Source organism: Pantherophis guttatus, chromosome 11, assembly GCF_059756535.1.
Source record: "Pantherophis guttatus breed Tessera chromosome 11, ASM5975653v1, whole genome shotgun sequence".
Lineage (NCBI taxonomy): Eukaryota > Metazoa > Chordata > Lepidosauria > Squamata > Colubridae > Pantherophis > Pantherophis guttatus.
The window spans coordinates 18,478,787-18,499,607 of record NC_142073.1 but is presented as its reverse complement, the minus strand read 5'-3'; the positions used below and the strand labels follow the sequence as shown (position 1 = coordinate 18,499,607).

The 20,821-nt window shown below is 40.4% G+C and overlaps 1 protein-coding gene across 1 annotated transcript in view; it reads right to left on the bottom strand.

Moving 5' to 3' along the window:
- Positions 1-1,432: 1,432 nt before the first annotated feature.
- Positions 1,433-20,821, bottom strand: part of CDYL2 (chromodomain Y like 2) — a 77,933-nt gene continuing 58,544 nt past the window's right edge. The window contains exons 3-7 of the mRNA XM_034425415.3: positions 18,678-18,895; positions 15,376-15,548; positions 8,732-8,942; positions 7,316-7,459; positions 1,433-2,245 (exon numbers count right to left, since the gene is read on the bottom strand). Coding sequence (XP_034281306.1) covers positions 2,087-2,245; positions 7,316-7,459; positions 8,732-8,942; positions 15,376-15,548; positions 18,678-18,895 — 905 coding nt within the window. The 3' untranslated portion in view covers positions 1,433-2,086. The remainder of the gene's footprint in view (positions 2,246-7,315; positions 7,460-8,731; positions 8,943-15,375; positions 15,549-18,677; positions 18,896-20,821) is intronic.

Sequence of the window (20,821 nt, the reverse complement as noted above, 5' to 3'; positions counted from 1 at the left end):
GGGATTTCACAGGCAGTATGAGGTGTTAAATCGATGCAATTACAGAAAAATCTCTGCAGGGCTTCCAGGAAGTATTGGGGTCAGATGCTAAGAGCGAAGGAGCACAGAACGAGCCAAAGGAAAAACTCTGTCTTTCTGCATTTTTCTAATGGGAAGGAGAGCTATCAATTCCTGGACAATAAAAGGAAATCCAGAATCTCTAATAGCAGCATTTTCAAAGACATCCCTAAGAATTTTAGACCACTTCTCAGAGGTGAGGGGTAGCCTCTAAGCCAGCAAGAATTCTTCATTCTTTTGTTGTTACTCTAGGTTGGTGCAATATGGTTATTACTTTTCGGCTGATTAGAAAAAAGATAGTAAACATTTCTTATATTTAAAAAAGAAGAAGAAGAAGAAGAAGAAGAAGAAGAAGAAGGTACACCCTGCCCTATTCCTCAAGTTCTCAAGAGGAGTTGTGTTATTACACTCACAGTTTCGGCACTACATTGTTCTTCTTTTAAGGACGATTCAAATACAGGACCCATCTTGGAGGACAATTTCTGAATATGAATCGCAGATGGAGTTCTTTTTTAAAAAACTCCAGGGCATTATCTGATTTCATTGCCTTTTGTCTTTGCTGACATAACACAATCTTTTTAAAGACAATTAGGGAGATCGTTCATATGTGCAAAGCCTATCCAGTCTAGGTAAGTACAATGATAATTAATAGACATACATACACACACACACACACACACTTTATGTATGTATATACAGTGTGTGTGTTATGCATACACAGAGATGTGTGTGTATATATATATATATATATGCATATATACATGCTTCTTCATATATGCTGTGTGTGTATAGTATATATACTGTATATACCATGTTTTCCCAAAAATAAGACCCTACCTTATATTTTTTTGAGCCCCGAAATAAGCGCTTGGCCTTATTTTCGGGGAGGTCTTATTATTTTGGGGCGCATGGAGCAAGATGGGCTCCTCTTGCCGTCTTACCTGATTTCCAGCTCTGCGTTTAAATATTTTCGGGGAGGGCTTATTTTCGGGGGGAGGCTTATTTTAGCGCATGCGCTCAAAAGCCCGATTGGGCTTCTTATCAGGGGATGTCTTATTTTCAGGGAAACAGGGTACACACACACACACACACACACACACACACACACACACACACAGAGTGGTGGGATTCAGCCAGTTCGCACCACTTCGGGAGAACCGGTTGTTAACTTTCTGAGCAGTTTGGCAAACTGGTTGTTGGAAGAAATCATTAGGGCAGAGAACCGGTTGTTAAATTACTTGAATCCCACCACTGCACACACCCATATATCCATATTCATATCCATATCACTGAGACTCACAAACACAAATAAATTAATTAAATAAATTGAACCAAAAGGGGGAAAGCCATCCAATGCAAGTAGGGTATTTTGAAAGTTTTTCTTTTCTTTTTTTTTTTGTTTTGGCAAAATTATTTTCTTTTATCTGTCAGCCATTATAAATTATATCCTCCACATGCCACATCTTCTATTGTTAACGGTGGAACAAACCGAAAATATGGACATCTTCTTCAAGCAGGCCAGCCAGATAAATACGATTTAGGACAGCTGAATTCTAAACTGAAGCCATTTGGACAGATGCTGTGACAAGAGCTGCTTACAGGAAATGGGAATAAGTTAATTCATAATAATATTTAAAAAAAAAATTAAGAAGACCAAAGAAGTAAGATTTGTGGTGTGCCTTAAAGGGTTACCATTAGTGCTTCTTCTGGCACATGGAATGTATGTTTCTCTCCAGCCACATGGGTCCTCAAATGCAACTCTTGCCAAAGGCTGAGTCAATACATCTGCCTTTCCCTTCCACAAAGAAAAATCCATCCTGCTGGGAAGAATCGTTGAATACAACAAGGAAACTGGTGCAACCTCCGAGATGTTAGATATGCTCTTACAAAAGCCTCCGGGAGGATTTGCTGGATCTTGGTTTTTGGCTTTCATATGATTCTTCTCAAACCCAGAGACATTCTGAAATCTCTTTGATCCCAGAACATTCTCCCCCCACACGCCCCTTCATTTTTTTTCCCTTCGATAATGTCAAACTTCATAGATCTTGTCTTGGAGATAGCTGAACAATGAATCTAGTCCTTTGGAAGAGCTCCAGAGCTGCTTTAACATCTGACATTCTTTCTCGTTCACGTCTTCAAGGCCAGATTTCAGGAAACTCCGAACCAGGCATTTCGATTCTTCTAAAACCTAAGGGAAAGCAATGACATTCCCATTCACTTATTCATTATTAATTAATATATTCATCCTGTGAGGAGTATAGCCCTGTCATCCAAGCCACCCAGAGTCCTTTGCTATGAGATGGGCGGCAAATAAATTCAATGAATGAATGAATGAATGAATGAATGAATGAATGAATGAATGTCTTCTAGAGAAAAAAGAGTTTAGAGTGAAAAAAACCTATTGGGCTCTTGGCTTCATTGGAGACCTTCTTTAGTCTCCATCTTGATTTTTTTTGACCCTCCCATGAACACTCCTTTCCTTTGAGACTGATTGATTGATTGATTGATTGATTGATTGATTAATTCAATTTCTATAGTCAACTTAATTAAGTGACTCGGGACAGCTTTATATTATAGAGTAATAAAATAGTTTATAAGAATGAACTGAAAAGTAGGAAACCTTGAGTTCATACAGTGCTCACTTTTGCTAGCCTTCCATAAATTACATATAGAAACGTAAATTTAATTTTTGCTGTGGGTTTCACACTTCCTGCCTTGTAACTGGTTTATATTCTTATTGTTTTTACGATCCCAACAGATGCCTTGTTTGTGTTATTAGTTTTTAGTTCTGCTCATTGAAAGCTGGTTTGCGTTATTATCACAGTAGAACAAAAGGATATAATTTGACATTAAAAAAAAATAATTTGGTAAGCAGGAAGCATTCTTCGCTTCACTGTCCCAAAGGTGCTTTTTCAGGAGGCAACTGGACTTGCTTGTTTTTTCTTTGAAGATGTTTCACTTCTCATCCAAGAAGCTTCTTGAGCTCTGACAGGATAGTAGACTAGAATAGAATAACAGAGTTGGAAGGGACCTTGGAGGTCTTCTAGTCCAACCCTCTGCTTAGGCAGGAAACCCTACACCATTTCAGACAAATGGTTATCTAATCTCATTTACATTTACAACTTCTGGAAGCAAGTTGTTCCACTGATTAATTGTTCTAACTGTCAGGAAATTTCTCCTTACTTCAAAGTTGCTTCTCTCCTTGGTTATTTTCCACCCATTGCTTCTTTTTCTACCCTCAGGTGCCTTGGAGAATAGCTTGACTCCCTCTTCTTTGTGGCAGCCCCTGAGATACTGGAACATTTCTATCATGTCTCCCCTAGATATGATATGTAATGAACAAGGAGATATTCAACCTGGAAATAAGGAGACAATTTCTGACAGTGAGAACAATCAACCCTTGGAACAGAAGTTGCCTTCAGAAGTTGTCCTGCTTTCAGGTGCTTTGGAGAATAGCTTGACTCCCTCTTCTTTGTGGCAGCCCCTGAGATACTGGAACACTGCTATCATGTCTCCCCTAGTCCTTCTTTTCATTAAACTAGACATCCCCAGTTCCTGCAACCGTTCTTCATATGTTTTAGCCTCCAGTCCCCTCATCATCTTTGTTGCTCTTCTCTGCACTCTTTCTAAAGTCTCAACATCCTTTTTACATCATGGCGACCAAAACTGAATGCCGTATTCCAAGTGTGGCCTTACCAAGGCATTATAAAGTGGTATTAACACTTCACGTGATCTTGATTCTATCCCTCTGTTTATGCAACCTAGGATAGTGGGGAATGGAAGGTCCAGTTTCCTCCTGAAAAAGCACCTTTGGGGCAATTATAAATTGAAAAAGCACCTTTGGGGCAATTATAAATTGAGCCAATTATTTAATAATTTTAATTATTTTTAAATTTTGTCTGTCTTTGTGCTTTTAATCAAGCTGTACACCGCCCTGAGTCCTTCGGGAGAAGGGCGGTATAGAAATAAATAAATAAATAAATAAATAAATAAATAAATAAATAAATAAATAAATAAATAAATAAATAAATAAATAAATAAATAAATAAATAAATAAATACCATGACCTGGATGACTGAGAATCTCTACAGACTCTTAGCTTCACTGGCAATTTTTCTTTTGCTTTTATGCTTTTATTATGCTGTATTTCTATTTCTTATGCTTATATGCTTTATGCTGTATGTTATAAAAAAAACCTAAGCTGAAATGAAGGTGGAGGAGAGCACAGGGCCTGTCCAGGGTTCTCATCAGATCAAGAGCCTTATTGGCTCACCCAAGACACGAACACAGTACTTTTGTAATATGTGCTTCTTTTGTGCTTCCCTCCCCCCCCCAAACTTTTTGGAAGGAGATATAATCTATAATACATTTAATTAAAAGTCCCCGATGCTTTGCTGCTGCTCTTTCAAGTGAAAAGGGAAGCTATTCTGTCTTTACAGAGAGGATCAGGTTACAATCTTTCATACAAAGGTAGGGAGGGAAAAAATATTTCTCTATCAGCTTACATACGTTCCTCTCCACTGAAAATCTGGGGACTTGCATAATGTGTGAAAAATAATTCAAGGTTGAATACACCAATACGGGAACTTAATGTTTTGCCTTGGGCAACCTTTGTGAACACTCAGAGAGCCATTTGGACCCATTTCCCACAGAAAAGAAAACACTGGGAGCCACAATATCCTTCCCGTGCCTGACTTATTTCCTGAGCGGCCACAAAACTAGCATATGTAGTAAGTAAGTAAGCTTTTTATTGCGGTCAGAGACCAAATTAAAATACACATAGAAGGGGAGCATATTTTACAAATATAGATAAATCATGTGACAGTACATCATCTACTGCCTCAGATACAATCTGTACTATCAATACTAGTGATCCTCTGCCGTAGGGATTACCCGTCTCTTCCCCCGTTTTTTTTCAGCCACGACTGCAGCAAAATTTTTTGCCACCTTTGAAGTTATATTGGGGTCTGTATCCTGGAGTAGGAAATAAAGGCTGAACAGATCAGGTGAACCGGGGAATCTCTGGGAAATAGGAGAAATGAATCTTGATCTTATGTCTCGGTAGTGGGGACATACGAATGTAATATGGGACAGAGATTCCGGGGATAGCCTATGTAGTTGAATTAAACGTTCTGTTTTCTTCTGAAACTTTTCTTTTCTTGGATTTATCCATGATTGGCCTACCGGGGGTCGAAAAGCTCAATAAATTGCACATTGGTGGATGTCGCACATTGGCAGTCGTGACGCATATTTTGAGCAACAGGGAGCCGCAGCAGAGGGATGAAAGAGCCACATGTGGCTCCAGAGCCATGGGTTGCTGACACCTAGTGAAGATCATCTTGGGCAGTTTTTGTAGCTGGAGAGACCATAGCAGTAAGCAATGGGGAAAGAATATGTCATGCCATGGTGTGCTTCTCCCTCTGACTTTTATATGAGAACTTCTAGAAGTGTCCATTCATTTCCTTATTAAGCAGGTAATCTACATAAAGGCTATTGAAGGCTAACATTATAGCTGCCTGCATATTTTTTTTATCTCAGACTTGTTCATTTATTCATGAAGCTAACTATGCCATAGATTTTCAGCAATTATAGTTGGAAGCATTCCAGAAGCTATCAAAGAAGCCATCAAAAGGCCTAGGATCATTCACTCTCTTTCATGAAAAAAAAAAAAAACTTGGTGAACACCGGCAATTCCTAGTATATTTTGTCCCCTAATCCAGTGTTTCTCAACCTTGACAACTTTAAGATATCATGTGGACTTCAGCTTCCAGAATTCCCCAGCTAACTATCAGCCATCAGTTTTGGGAGTTGAGATCCAGACATCTGAAAACTGCCAAGGTTGAACAACACTGCCCTAATCTTTTCAGGACATCGACTGTATAAAATAGACCTACAATTTCATCTTCAGGTTTTTTAGCTAGAGAGGATTTTTTGTGAAATGTTTCTTCTTCTGGTGTTGGCATTCTTGTTTGCTTTGGAACATCTGAGAGCCTGGTAGCGCAGCAGACTAATAGCCTGTTATTATCATTCAGCTGCCTGCAATTACTGTAAGTTCGAATCTCGCCAAGGCTCAAGGTTGACTAACCCTTCATCCTTTCTAAGGTAGGTAAATTGAGGACCCAGATTGTGGGGGCAATAAGCTGACTTTGTATAAATATACAAAAGTATGAAGGCTATTGCTTAACGCATTGTAAGCCGCCCTGAGTCTCCGGAGAAGGGCGGCATATAAATCAAATTAAAAAAAAAAAATCTCTGGAATCCACTTTTGATTATTTCATGTTTTACACTAGTCGGGATGGAGTTGCGCAACCTATATATTTAATAAGAAAGTAAGTAAGAGGCAAGAGAGGGAGTGCTTTGCCTTAAGTCCCTTCTACAGGAGTTTCTGAAAGAGATGAGATGGGATACAGTTGGCACCAAAGAATTACCCTGAGGTAAAATGAGTAGCCAACAAACAAACGAATTGTCAGCCCTGGAGGCCATCTTTTACTTTGGATTTTCAGGGCTGCCACACTTGGTGGATGGGCATGCTGTGGGAAATGTGAGCGGGGTTGGATGGAGACAGGGTGAGATATATAGCCATAACAACATTATTTTCCTTGAGAGTCAAGGACGTTCAGCCTGCACCTGGAGAGACGTGGCTGGGAAACAACTCCAGTTGGGACGGGGACCTGATTGGACCATGGGATGGACATGTGGGTGCAGGGGAAGGAGCTTTGATTTTGATTTGGGTGGGGAAAACCCCGGGGGCCTTTCAGATTTGGGTTTTCCCAGATGTGCTAATATGACATCTCTAATAAAACGGAACTTTCAGGAAGATGCCTGCCTTGGAGTTTTATTTCTGTTGGGGGTGTGTCAGGGTATGAAGAGTTAATAGCTGTAAGCTGATGAGAAGTTGTAAGCAGAGGCAACCGGAAACTGATGCAATGGAATGAGGCAGCAAAGTTACTGCCACTTTTAGAAACTGCCTATATAAGGGAAGCCATTAGAGGGCGTTTCCTTTCTCATGTTCTCTTTTGCGTGTATCTCATTGCTCTCCATGTGTAGCTGTATGATATGGTATTTACTACGTATAAGTCTGTAAATATTTAGCTGTATATAAATCACTGTTATTTATCTTAAGGCTCTGTGTGCTGTGGTTTGCTCCTGGGTTTATCTCATAATACTAGTTAAGCTACCTTAAACTCTGACAGGGTGTTACTTGGAACCCTGACACGAATTCTCCAAAGTTTTTCATAAAATCTCATATTCTTCTTACCACTGCACTGCAGGACGCCATTTCTTTTACTCTCAGCATCACTTCCTGCCCAAATGTGGTGGGCCAAAAGACTTGGGAGACAAGACCTCTGCTGCAGGCCTCTTGCGCTGTCAGCTTCCTTCCACAAAACAGCATCTCATTGGCCTACAAGGATTGAACATATTAGAATAGGACAACTTATTCTCCTCCTCCACGAAGAGTAACCACGAAACACAAGGTGACAGCGCATACAAATTGGCACAAAATTTGGGATCTATTTAGTGGTAGATGCAAAAGTAGGATAAATAGAACAATAAGTCCTCACACCACACTGGGAAAAATGAATCAGATGAAGTACTCTGAAATCTCTTTTGTCTATGGTCTAGTGGGGATTGTAGATGGGTTAACCAAAGATCTTTCTTTTCCATTCTTATTTGATTTTTTAAACCTGATTTGGACTGGAGAGCTACTTAGAAATGGGAGCTTTAAATAGCAAATTGCCTCTTGACCATGAAAATATGCTCAAGATGGCATATTTCAATCATTATGTTTGCAAGCAACTGATTCAGCTGCTTTTCAGTAGCAGACAACTTGCAGCTCTTGAGTATTTGCTTTGCACATACAAATCAGAAATCCGGAGGGGAAAGAAACCAAGTGACTGGAAGATGTCTGCTACAAAGAGACGAGAAGTTCATTTTTTTGGTCCAATATTCATCCATTAGGTCAGGAAAGAAATATCTGGAATAGAAAACCATATGTAGGACAGCACCATGGGTATGTCAAGCTATTTAACTGAAGTGGGACCATAGAACAGGGGTGCTATTTAGCAGGTTCTGACAGGTTCTGGAGAACCAGTAGTGGAAATTTTGAGTAGTTCGGAGAACCGGCATTCTTCCCCTGGAGTGGGATGGGAATGGAGTTTTTTTTTTTTGTAAATATTTTTTATTTATTTTTTCAAATTTAAACATAAAAACATAACTTTCAAGAGCAAAAATCTTGATCCGGTCATAGATGGTTACCACGCTTACATTCCTTTCACAAGCTAAATTCACAATTTCCATTACATCTTTTATAAATAAACAAAAAAGAAAAAAAAAGAAGATAAAAAAGAAATTCAAAACTTAAGAAAAAAACCAATTTTACCTCAAATTTAACATTTTCATCTATATAAATCCATTATATCTATCCAAAATTAGTTTCAAATTCACTTTCACTCATTTTTACATCTGCATAACAATTCTAAACATATCTTTATTCTTCTTTACCTTATATCTTATACAAGGGAATGGAGATTTTGCAGTATCCTTCCCCTGCCATGCCCAAGCCACGCCCGCCAAGCCACACCACGCCCACCAAGCCATGCCCACAGAACCAGTAGTAAAAAAAAATTTGAATTCCATCCCTGCCATAGAACCATCTGAAAGAAGGAAATCTTACCAGAGCCACGCCCAATATCTGTGGAAATGTGTACGATGAACAGCCTGCAGGAGTGAGCCGAATGGTTGCGTAGGGTGTTTGGAACCAGGCCTTTTCACTTGCCCACACAATGTCGCAGAGTGGTAAAATTGATGCTCCCAAGCCTAGAGCAGGGCCATTGATGGCAACCACAATGGGCTTCTTAAACTGAATAAAGGCTTTCACAAAATCCCTGGAATAGGAAGATATGGATGGAAGTCACAATGAACTAATTTGTTTCATGAGAACTTTCGTCACTACATCAGACAGGCCCTTCCACGCGGTCAAACTCTTTACGTATTTCTCCAAAAGCCAATCAAAGGTTCTCATCCCACTTTTTTTTTTCTCACAGTATATAGTAAGCAGAAACATTAACACTTCTGAACGTGGCTGTGGCGTCAAAACCATAATGTTCCATCTTGTCTTAAGATTAATGGAGGTTTTGTAGCTGTGGTTGATGTCTTTCAAACTGCCATGTACTCTGTTTTCCCTAAAATAAGACTCCCCCCCCGATAATAAGCCCAATTGGGCTTTTGAGCGCATGGTAATAAGGCCAAGCGCTTCTTTCAGGGTTCAAAAAAATATAAGACAGGGTCTTATTTTCGGGGAAACGAGGTATCTATCTAATCTATCCTATCTATCTATCTATCTATCTATCTATCTATCTATCTATCTATCTATCTATCTATCTATCTATCACTACCTACCTACCTACCTTCCCACCCTGTTTTCCCCAAAATAAGACATGCCCTGATAATAAGCCCAATTGGGCTTTTGAGCGCATGGCAATAAGGCCAAGTGCTTATTTCAGAGTTCAAAAAAATATAAGACAGGGTCTTATTTTTGGGGAAACACGGAACTTCTGGATGGCTTTGCAATATGAACAACTGATATTTATGCATTACAGAAATGGTTGTCTCATTTACTTTGGCCATGTCATGCAAGGAAATTCACTGGAGAAAGCAATTATCTTTGGAAGTGTTAGTGTTAAAAGGAAACCGGGCCATTAAAAAAAACAACACAGGGAGTGGATACCATCAAAGTTGACACCAGCCAGAGCATAGAAAAACTCAAAGTAATGCAAGATTGGAAGATGTGGTGAGACCTGGCCCAACAAAATAGCTACTAGCTGGACATGACTGAATGGATAGTATCATCATCATCATCAAGAATGGTTCAGCTGTAAATCTTATCCCTCCCCAAATATTAACTGCTTGATATTTTGAGTTTTAAGACAATTCTTTCTCTCCCTCTCCTCTCCCTCTCTCCTTATATGTTCCTTCCTATACCAAAATATTAATCCAAAAGCAAAAATGATGAAGCAAAGATGGGGACTGGAGGCTAAAACATATGAAGAACGGTTGCAGGAATTGGGTATGTTTAGTTTAATGAAAAGAAGGACTAGGGGAGACATGATAGCAGTGTTCCAGTATCTCAGGGTTTGCCACAAACAAGAGGGAGTCAAACTATTCTCCAAAGCACCTGAAGGCAGGAGAAGAAGCAATTGATGGAAACTAATCAAGGAGAGAAGCAACCTAGAACTAAGGAGAAATTTCCTGACAGTCAGAACATTTAATCACTGGAGCAACTTGCCTCCAGAAGTTGTGAATGCTCCAACACTGGAAGTTTTAAAGATGTTGGATAACCATTTGTCTGGAGTGTGGCAGAAATGTGTGCCAGAGAGTAGACCGTTCTTTTGTAATTCCTCTCTGGACAAAGAGAAGACTGGAGATCACCCACGAGTGCTCCACACAATTGCTCCTCATGAGGAGATTGCAAGGCAATGGTCTCCTGTGGGTTTAGAGCTCTGGGAGATGAGGGAACAGCCATTTTGTGGAAACCATAGTCGGTGCCTTTGAAAGGACACTAAGTTTGTATACTTCCTTTTCTAATCATGTTTGGAAATCACTTGTTATCTGCTTTTCAGCTGTTAGGAACTTTTGGCTCAATATATTTTAGAGCACCGAGTTTCCCTTATTGCTTAGCAAAAGAACTATTACATACATGTCTTTTACAGTTTTTTTAACAATAAGACCTCCGAGTGCCCCCACAATTCTGTTATTCTGTATTGTCTACAACTAGAGATAATTTTTGGCATAGCTTAAAACAGAACTTCCAGGAATAGATGAAGCTGCTTTATACCTAGTTAAGTCATTGGTCTGTTGAGTTCAACGTTGATTGCTGTCCAAGAGTTTTTCTTATCCCAGAAGGACACGTGGAAGATTCCAGGTTCAAATACTTATAGCCTAAAACCTGGAATCTTCTGAATATATACCGCTTGAGCTGCAGCGCTGTATTATGCCTTCTCAAATGAAAATATATTGTTATTTGGTATGAACATAATTGACAAAAATGAACCATGATTACATGGCTACAACTGGCGGAAGTCTGGCATGAGTCCAAATTGGATAGGACAATCCACAATTTGCATCTGAAAACCTGTCCTTCATATTATGTAGATTGGCATCGAACGTAATATGAGATGTATGAGAAGAAGGCAATATTTTAACTTTGAGAGTCTATTTGCATGTAAATGAAGCCATTTCCCTAAGAAGAAAAATCTTCAAACGTTGCCTTAAGAAGTCTGTGAATAGAGCCGAAACATGATGGAATCAAACCATGGAAAAAACGCTAACAAAATTCAAAAAGTGAGTTAAGAGAAAGATTGTTTTAGTTTTCTGCAAATTGGTGTTCTCCAGATATATTGAATTAGAAGTCTCGGAGCCCAAAGCTATGTTGGCTTAGAATTTTAGTAATTCTTAGTTTTCTTTGACTTACTGCCTTCTAAATATAATGAACTACATTTGGAAGGCAATAATTCAGGGGAAATCTGAGGATGGCTAACCAAAGCAGAAGTAGGAGAATTCAGATAACCTTCAACTAATCAATAAGGTTTAATTGCAGTCAGAAAGTTCTACTTTTTCTCTACTTCTCACAGTTTCACCTCCGTAAATCCTTGCCTACACAGGTTTTTCTAAAGAGAAACTGAAGAATTAAAAGTATCTGCCAGAAAGGAAGAGCCAATTTGATTAATAAAAAAAAGAAATATTTAAGTGATACACCACTTAAAAAAATTACAGATCAACACAAAATAGTTTTTATCTATCTGCAACAGGAAATGAAATTGAATAAACAGTAAAACAATTGAATTTGAATGAATCTAGAGCACCTGATGGTATCTCTACAATTTACTATAAAACTTTCCAAGACATTCTGACCAAACCTGTAATCAAGGCAATGAATGAAATTCAGATACATGAAGAATTTCCTTTGGCATGGAAAGAAGCACTTCTTTTTTAAAAAAAAAAATCCTGTTTTTTAAAAAATAAAGAAGTATTCAACCTATCTGAATTTTGCAGACCCATCTCCTTATTGAATGTGGACTGCAAACTTTTTATGGCAGTACTTGCAAAGAGAAATAATATCAGGCATATCATAAATGTTATTGATAAGACAAATCAAAAGAACAAAAAAAAATGCTTTGATTTTCCTTTATGCTGAAAAAGCCTTTGACAATTTTGGAATGATCTTTCATGTTTGCAGCTCTGAAGAAAATGGGTTACAGCTCTAATTTTTTGACATCAATACAGTATATTTATAAAGGACAAAAAGTCCATAGTGAATGGCCTCACCTTGGAGCAATGCACAATATACGGAAAGGGATAAGACCGTGTTCTCCCCTTTCTTTTTCTTAGAATATAAAATCACAAAGTTGGAAGGGACCTTGGAGGTCTTCTAGACCAACCCCTGCTGAAGCAGGAGATCCTGTAGCTTCATTCTTTCATTCATATCATTTTCATTCCTGATTAGAACTACAACTTCTGCCAACTTGAATCCATCAAGAATGTAGAATGTAAGGAATCAAAATCCACTACAGAAGAACATAAGCTGTAATTATTTTCTGATGATATTATGCTCAAAATTACTCAACCCAGAGAATCTTTAATATTGTTGGTTGGAGTATAGAATTTGGTCTATTGAACTAATCAAGGAAAAAAAACCCTCAAACTTTGGTATGGAATTTGACAGGATGAAAAACAACATGCCAACAGTTCTGCTAATTTGTTTTTGACGAAGAAGACTTTTTAAAGGAATAAATTATTCATCAAATTGGAAAACTATATCAAGAGACACTTCTAGATAGAAAAAGTTAAATCTGTTTTAGTTAAGGAGAATCCCAGCTGTCAATATGAATATTCTACCAACACTAAACTTCCTTTTTCAAGGGACTTCAGTATTCATGAAAGTAAAATATTAAATGTTTGGCACAGACAAGCAATGAATTATATCTGTTCCAACAAAAAGCCAAGGTTTAAATTAAAAAATGTGCAGAGCTCAAGAGAACAAGACGGGATTGCAGTTCCAAATCTTACAGGGTAGTATGCTCTAGACATGTTAGGCTACCTAACATAAAACAGAATATTAAGGTTGGAAGGGACCTTAGAGGTCTTCCAGTCCAACCCCCTGCTCAAGCAGAAGACCCTATGCCCGTGATGGCGAACTTATGGCATGCGTGTCACAGGTGGCACATATCGGTGGGCACGCAACCTCAGCTCCGGTACATACCAGCTAATTTTCGGGCCTTCTAGGCCCACCAGAACTAGGGAAAAAGGATGTTACCTGCCTCCAGAGAGCCTCAGGGGGTGGTGGGGAAGGAATGGCCTTCCCCAACCCCCTGGACCGTTTTCGCTGTCCCCAGACTCCTAGAAAGGCTCTGGAGCCTGGGGACAGCAAAAAACAGGCCTTCCAGGTCATCATGTGCCAAGAGTGGGGATGGCGGGGGTGGGTGGGTTGTGTGCGCATGCGTGGGCGCATAGAATTATGGGTGTGGTCACATGCATGCGTGATCCCCCCCCCACTCCTGGCACACAATGGCAAAAAGGCTAGCCATCATTACCTTGTGCCATTCCAGACAAATGGCTCTCCAGTCTCTTTTCGAAAACCTCCAGTGATGGAGTACCCACAAGTTCTAGAAGTATTCCATAACATGAATTTCAGAATGGAATATGGAAGAAGCAAGCCTTCCGGAGTGGCTGTATAGATATATTTGGGCTGGCACACATTGCAACGAGCAACCTATAAGTAATTATGCAATATTAAGTAACCTACTAAATATAAGGGATAAGTACAGGAGAAGTATAGATCTCTTGTTATTCTATTTGGTTGCTTTGCTATCATCTATTTTTATGAAGACGATGATAGCACCATCTTAGCTCATATTGCCATGGGCAAAATCATAATTTGTTTAGATCACAATGTTTTGGAGTCCTCGTGGACAACCATTTAAATATGAACCAGCAGTGTGCAGCAGTTGCCAAAAAAGCCAACACAGTTCTATGCTACATAAACAGAGGGATAGAATCAAGATCACCTGAAGTGTTAATACCACTTTATAAGGCCTTGGTAAGGCCACACTTGGAATACGGCATTCAGTTTTCGTTGCCAAGATGTAAAAAAAGATGTGGAGACTCTAGAAAGAGTGCAGAGAAGAGCAACAAAGATAATTAGTGGACTGGAGGCTAAAACATATGAAGAATGGTTGCAGGAACTACATATGCCTAGTTTAATGAAAAGAAGGACTAGGGAAGACATGACAGCAGTGTTCCAGTATCTCAGGGGTTGCCACAAAGAAGAGGGAGTCAAGCTATTCTCCAAAGCACCTGAGGATAGGACAAGAAGCAATGGGTAGAAACTCATCAAGGAGAGAAGCAACTTAGAACTAAGGAGAAATTTCCTGACAGAACAATTAATCCGTGGAACAACTTATCTCCAGAAGTTGTGAATGCTCCAACACTGGAAGTATTTAAGAAGATGTTAACAGATTAACAGAGTTGGAGGGGACCTTGTAGGTCATCTAGTCCAACACATACACACCCCCGCCCAAGCAGGAGACCCTACACCATTTCTGACAGATGGCAGTCCAGTCTCTTGTTGAAAGCTTCCAGTGATGAACTATCCACAACTTCCGAAGGCAACTTCTGTTCCATGGGCTGATTGTTCTTACTGTCAGAAAATGTCTCCTTATTTCCAGGTTGAATATCTCCTTGTTCATTACATATCATATATGGTCTAATCTGTCTTGGTGGATAACCATTTGTCTGAAGTGGTGTAGGGTTTCCTGCCTAAGCAGGGGGTTGGACTAGAAGACCTCCAAGGTCCCTTCCAATTCCTCTATTCTATTCTATTCTATTCTATTCTATTCTATTCTATTCTATTCTATTCTATTCTATTCTATTCTATTCTATTCTATTCTATTCTATTCTATTCTATTCCATTCCATTCCATTCCATTCCATTCTTCTATTCTTATTGATAATTGGATAAAGATAACATCTCTCAAATTTCTTACTATACGATTTCTTCTGCCTTCAGCTGGGTACAAGCCCTCAATGTGGCAGCTAAAGAATTTACAGATAGGAGGAAGAATATTTAAGAAGTTTGCATCAACCCAGCTACGCATGCTGAGCAAAATATACACCACATCAAGAAAATGTAAATATCAAACACCTCTTTCATTTGACCTAGCCAACCCAATTCAAACGTTAAAATAAATAAAACCATATCCTCTGTCGTAGGCTGAGGATGAATTTTTTTTCTGTCTGGAGGATTCCAAAACCCAAAATTCACCTTATAGCCTCAGCGATCCGGGTGCTTTCTTTTCTTCGGTCGCTGGATAACCTTCCAATTAGGTAGGAATAGTCCAAGCCGCTACAAAACACACTGCCTACGGCACTGAGCAGCAGGAGCTTGCTATCATCAGCGGATGCATTGCAAAGGGCTCTTCGGACTTCCTTCATAATCTGTAGAGAAACAAACAACAGTCCAGTTCTTTTTACACGAATCATGGAATATTTACCCTGGTTTTTTTTTTTTTTGTTGCTTCAAATCTGACTTGGGATAACAGCATTTTTGCTTCCTACCAGCCGGTTTCTCTAACATTTTTCAAATCTATATTTCATATCCGCTTTTGACATGCTTCCTAACATCAAAGGAAACAAACGTATAGCGACCCAGAGGAGGAGGAGGAGGTGGCAAAGGGAAGGACACAAAGGTGCTTTGATTTTTGCTCAGTAAGGTAAAAGTAAAGGTTCCCCTGCACATGTGTGCTTGTCATTTCCGGCTCTAGAGGGCGCTGCTCATCTCCGTTTCTAAACCGAAGAGCCAGCGCTATCCAAAGACATCTCCGTGGTCATGTGGCATGACTCAACACTGAAGGCGCACGGAGCGCTGTTACCTTCCCACCAAAGGTGGTTCCTGTTTTTCTACTTACATTTTTTTACCTGCTTTCGAACTGCTAGGTTGGCAGAAGCTGGGACAAGTAACGGGAGCTCACTCCATTACGCAGCACTAGGGGTTCGAACCGCTGAACTGCCGAACTTTCTGATCGACAAGCTCAGTATCAAAGGTTGGAAAGTGGTTTTCAGCAATCTGCCTTAGCCCAGGGATCCCCAACCCCTGGTCCATTGGGCCACGGCATGCCAGAAACTAGGCCACGCAAACAAGCGAAGCCCCGTCTGCGGGATGCAGGCAGCATGAGAAACCACAGCCGCTCCAGTCCGCGGAAAAACAGTTCCGGGTGGAACCAGTTCCGGGTGCCCAAAATGTTGGGGGCCGTTGTCATAGTGGACAGCTCAGCAGACTAATGCATTGTAATTTAACTCCAGCTGTCTGCAATTAGTAAGTTCAAATCTTGCCAAGCTCAAGGTTGACTCAGCCTTCGATCCTTTCTAAGGTAGGTAAATTGAGGACCCAGTTTGTGGGGGCAATAAGCTGACTTTGTATAAATATACAAAAGTATGAAGGCTATTGCTTAGCACATTGTAAGCCGCCCTGAGTCTCCGGAGAAGGGCGGCATATAAATCAAATTAAAAAATAAAAATAAAAATGAAGAACTTTCATTTCAAAGGTGTAAATCTGATGAGGGTGTTTGGAAATCTTTTTGTTTCTATAGGCACAGCTGCTTTGCCGCTAGGAATACCCTTTTACAAAAATGCCTCTGAAAACACTTCAGATTCTGGTCCCCTCTGATAATCCGAGAAGCAATACATGAAGCTTGCCAACAACATGACCGCCATGCCATTTCACGCACCGTATCCTTTATGCCTGCAAATACAGATGGTCCTTGACTTACGACCGCAATTAATTCCAAAATTTCCGTTGCTAAGTGAATCATTTGTTAACTGAATTTTGCCCCACTATACGACCTTTCTTGCCACAGTTATTAAGTGAATCATTGCAGTTGTTACATTAGTAACCCGGTTGTTAAGTGAATCTGGATTCCCCATTGCTCTTTCTTGCCAAAAGAGGATCACATGATCCCAGAACACTGCAACCGTCATAAATATGAGACAGTTGCCAAGCATCTGAATTTTGATCATGTGATCTTGGGGATGCTGCAACGGTCATAAGTGAGAGAAATGGTTGTAAGTCAGTTTTTTTCAGTGTCGTTGTAACTCTGAATGGTCACTAAATGAACTGTTATAAGTGGAGGACTACCTGTATAGCCAAAAGAGGCATATACAGGAACTGTCACATCAAATAAAACCTTTATTGTCCATGCACAACATGTGTACAATGAGATTGAATATTATAATGCCTTATTTTACATAAGATGAATGGCAGCGGTACCTCCATATTATTTATGTTGATTGAGATATTGATTTATATTTATTCTCTTCCAGCAGAAACATCCTGCAGAAGCCACAGGGATGTCATGCATATCACATCATCATGGAAATGATGTAATTTGTATTAGGATCATAAGACTGGAAAGAACCTCAGAGGTCTTCAAGTCTAACCCCCTGCTCAAGACGGCTGTCTAGTTCTCCAGCATTGGTGCACTCACAACTCTCGGAGACAAGCTATTCCAGTGATTAATTATTGTTAATTAATGTTATTAGATAATTGTTATGAATTATTCTCACTTTCAGGAAAATTCTCCTTAGTTCTAGGTTTCATCTCTGTTTAACAAGTTTCTACCGATTACATCTTGTCTTGTCCTCAGAGGCTTTGGAGAATACATTGCACCCCCCCCTCTTCTCTATGACGCTCCTCAAGTACTGGAAGACAGTTATCAAGTTACCTCTAGATCTTCTCTTGGAGAAGGATTATTAATTGCATAATATCCCCACAGACACCCATGCTTTGAACCAGTGTTCAGTCTAATTTGTAATTGTCCAAAGAGGGAACTTTTTTCTCTGCCTTCCAGCTAATCTCTCAAATATTTATGTCCTTCAGATTGATTGCACCCTTGACAAAGAACGAAAGCTCAAAAAAAAAAAAACCCACCAAAAACCGATCCAAGTTATAGGAAACCTTTGATACCTGGAGCTGAATCAGTGGTGGGTTCCTCCCGGTTCGGCCGAGCCGGTAGCGGTGATTATATGACATCACCGAACCGGTTCTCTCCCCCCGCCCTCCCCCCCCACGTAATTCTTACCTTTTATTTGGTCCCACCCCCAATCTATAGCGGGGCTTCAAAGGGCCGTCCTACAGCTGATCAGTGTTAAAAGCAAGCAAATGAGTCGGGTCGTAAGTACGAGGACTGGTCATAAGTGCGAGGACCTTCCAGAAATGACTCTGACCAGCTAGCCATGCCCACCTAGTCACATGACCTCCAAGCCAGACCCACAAAATAAGCCATGCCCACAGAACCGGTAGTAAAAAAATTTAGAACCCACCCCTGAGCTGAATCCAACTCAACGTACTATGACAGGAAAATAATATAAGTAAACATTGACAAAGTTGTACATGTACTTCAAACCTGCAGGTCCCCCCCCCCCAATTCTGGTCTCCCCTTCAAAAATTAAAATCAGAAATGGAATTCAAGGGAGTTATTTCATTATGGGATAAATGATAAACAGAGGGATGCTTTTATGGCTATTGATCGCGTCCCACTGTTCTCTTTGATTGGATGTTCACCTGCGTACCTCTGGAGTCAGTGCATTGTTATCTGAGGTCTGACTGGACAGGAGGATGTGTGTGAATCCATCTTCTTTGCGTACAACAATGTCTCTAAACCGACAGTTGCTTTCATTCTGACGCACGCTGTACCTGAGTCTCTTATCGAAGACGTAACCCTTTTCACTCTCCAGTTTCCGTTTCACAGTGGTGTGAAGATTCAGGCCTCCATTGGCAAGAGAGGAACCTTTCAAAAAGCAAAGGGGAAGTAGGAACACAAGTTAATATCTCAACCGATCCAAAGTACTGCATTCAGTTTTGGTCGCTACGATGTAAAAAAGATGTGGAGACTCTAGAACAGTGATGGCTAACCTTTTCTGGACCGAGTGCCCAAAGCGAACCCCCAAAATGCAATGCGCATGTGGGCCGTGCACATGCGTCCTGCCCCCGTGCATGCTCCCCACTCCCCTCACATGAGCGGGTGGTCCCCGCACGTGCCCGCCCCATGCATGTGCATGCACTCCCTATGCCTCTGTGCACCCTGCCCCTGCATGCACCCACGCCCCCCTACGCCCCTCCCCTGTGCATGCATGGCAGAGACCCGACGATCAGCTGGATGGCGGGAGGTGCACACGCATGCGCGGTGATGCTGAACTGGGGCAGCGGCTTGTGTGTCCACAGAGAGGGCGCTGCGTGCCACCTGTGGGACGTGTGCCATAGGCTCGCCATACAGTCCTAGGTATTTTTTTGACTGTCTACCTAATGAAGCAATGATGAGGTACTGATGTAAAATGTGAGGTTCCCACAATGAATGGGAGTGATGCAGTGGTGTGTTGCTCCCGGTTCACTCCAGTTCGGGTGAACCGGTAGCAGCAGCGGCGGTGGGAGGCTCTGTTCACCTGCCCAGATGTCATAAAAAACGCTCTGCGCATGCGCAGAAGAGCCACACGCTCACTCGAACCAGTAGCCCTGGGATTTGAAACCCACTACTGGAGCGATGGCTAGGGTTTTCTTTCCTTCCTGGGAATTTACCATCCTGAGTTAATCAGACCACTGTAAGGATGGTATGTCTCCTGCTTCAAAATGGAAGGAATATGTGATGGATTTTGGATGAGAAAAAAGTAATGTGTTAATTTTCCTGCTATTTTGATATCAAAGAGCAATTCACCCAGAATGCCACTTTTGATATGCAAAGCTGATCATCTCCTCCTCCTCTCCTTCCTCATTTTGCCTTGCAGTGAGGATTTACAGGCCCAATAAATAGAGATTGGCGTAATAAATAAGGGCAATTGATAGTGGCCCCCAATGCAATCTTTATAGAAGTTTTGCTGAGAAAAAGGGAAACGTGAACTTGAGATTTATGGGTTTTAAGATTAGAAATGGTAGTTTGTGGAAGAAAGGAAATGATGAGGTAGCTTCAGAGAATGAGGGCAAAATATAAATGAATTTATAACCACTGTCAAGAAGATCAGAAGCTGCTTTTTTATAGTTTTATTTTATTTTCCTTTCCTTTTATTTTCTGTTTCTATTTTCACTACTTACTATTGTTCTTTATAGTCTTGATATATATACATATCTATATATCAGATAGTAGATACATTAAAGGTAAAAGGTAAAGGTAAAGGTTCCCCTTGCACAAACGTGCTAGTTGTTCCTGACTCTAGGGGGCGGTGCTCATCTCCGTTTCAAAGCTGAAGAGTCAGCGCTGTCTGAAGACGTCTCCATGGTCATGTGGCCGGCATGACTAAACACAAAAGGCGCACGGAACGCTGTTACTTTTCCACCAGGTAACGGGAGCTCACCCTATTACGTGGCACTAGGGATTCGAACTGCTGAGCTGTCGACCTTTCGATCAACAAGCTCAGCTTAGCCACTGAGCCACTGTGTCCCCCTTCATTAAAGGTACTGGCCACTAACGCCATTTAGAGACTTCACTTTGTTAAATAATCTATTAATCTTTTGGAAAGCAGGATTGTAAAGTATTCAAGCTCCGATCCAAATTTGTGGGTCTAATATTTGGTCTAAATAGGGCTACTTCTTTGCATATTATTTTTCTCTGAATTTTGTAATCCAGTTAATTTTAAAGCAATCCAAAGAATTACCAAATTCATATTACCAAAGTGTATTTGAAACATTCTTAAAAAGTAGCATGAAATACTTTTAATCTATGTGA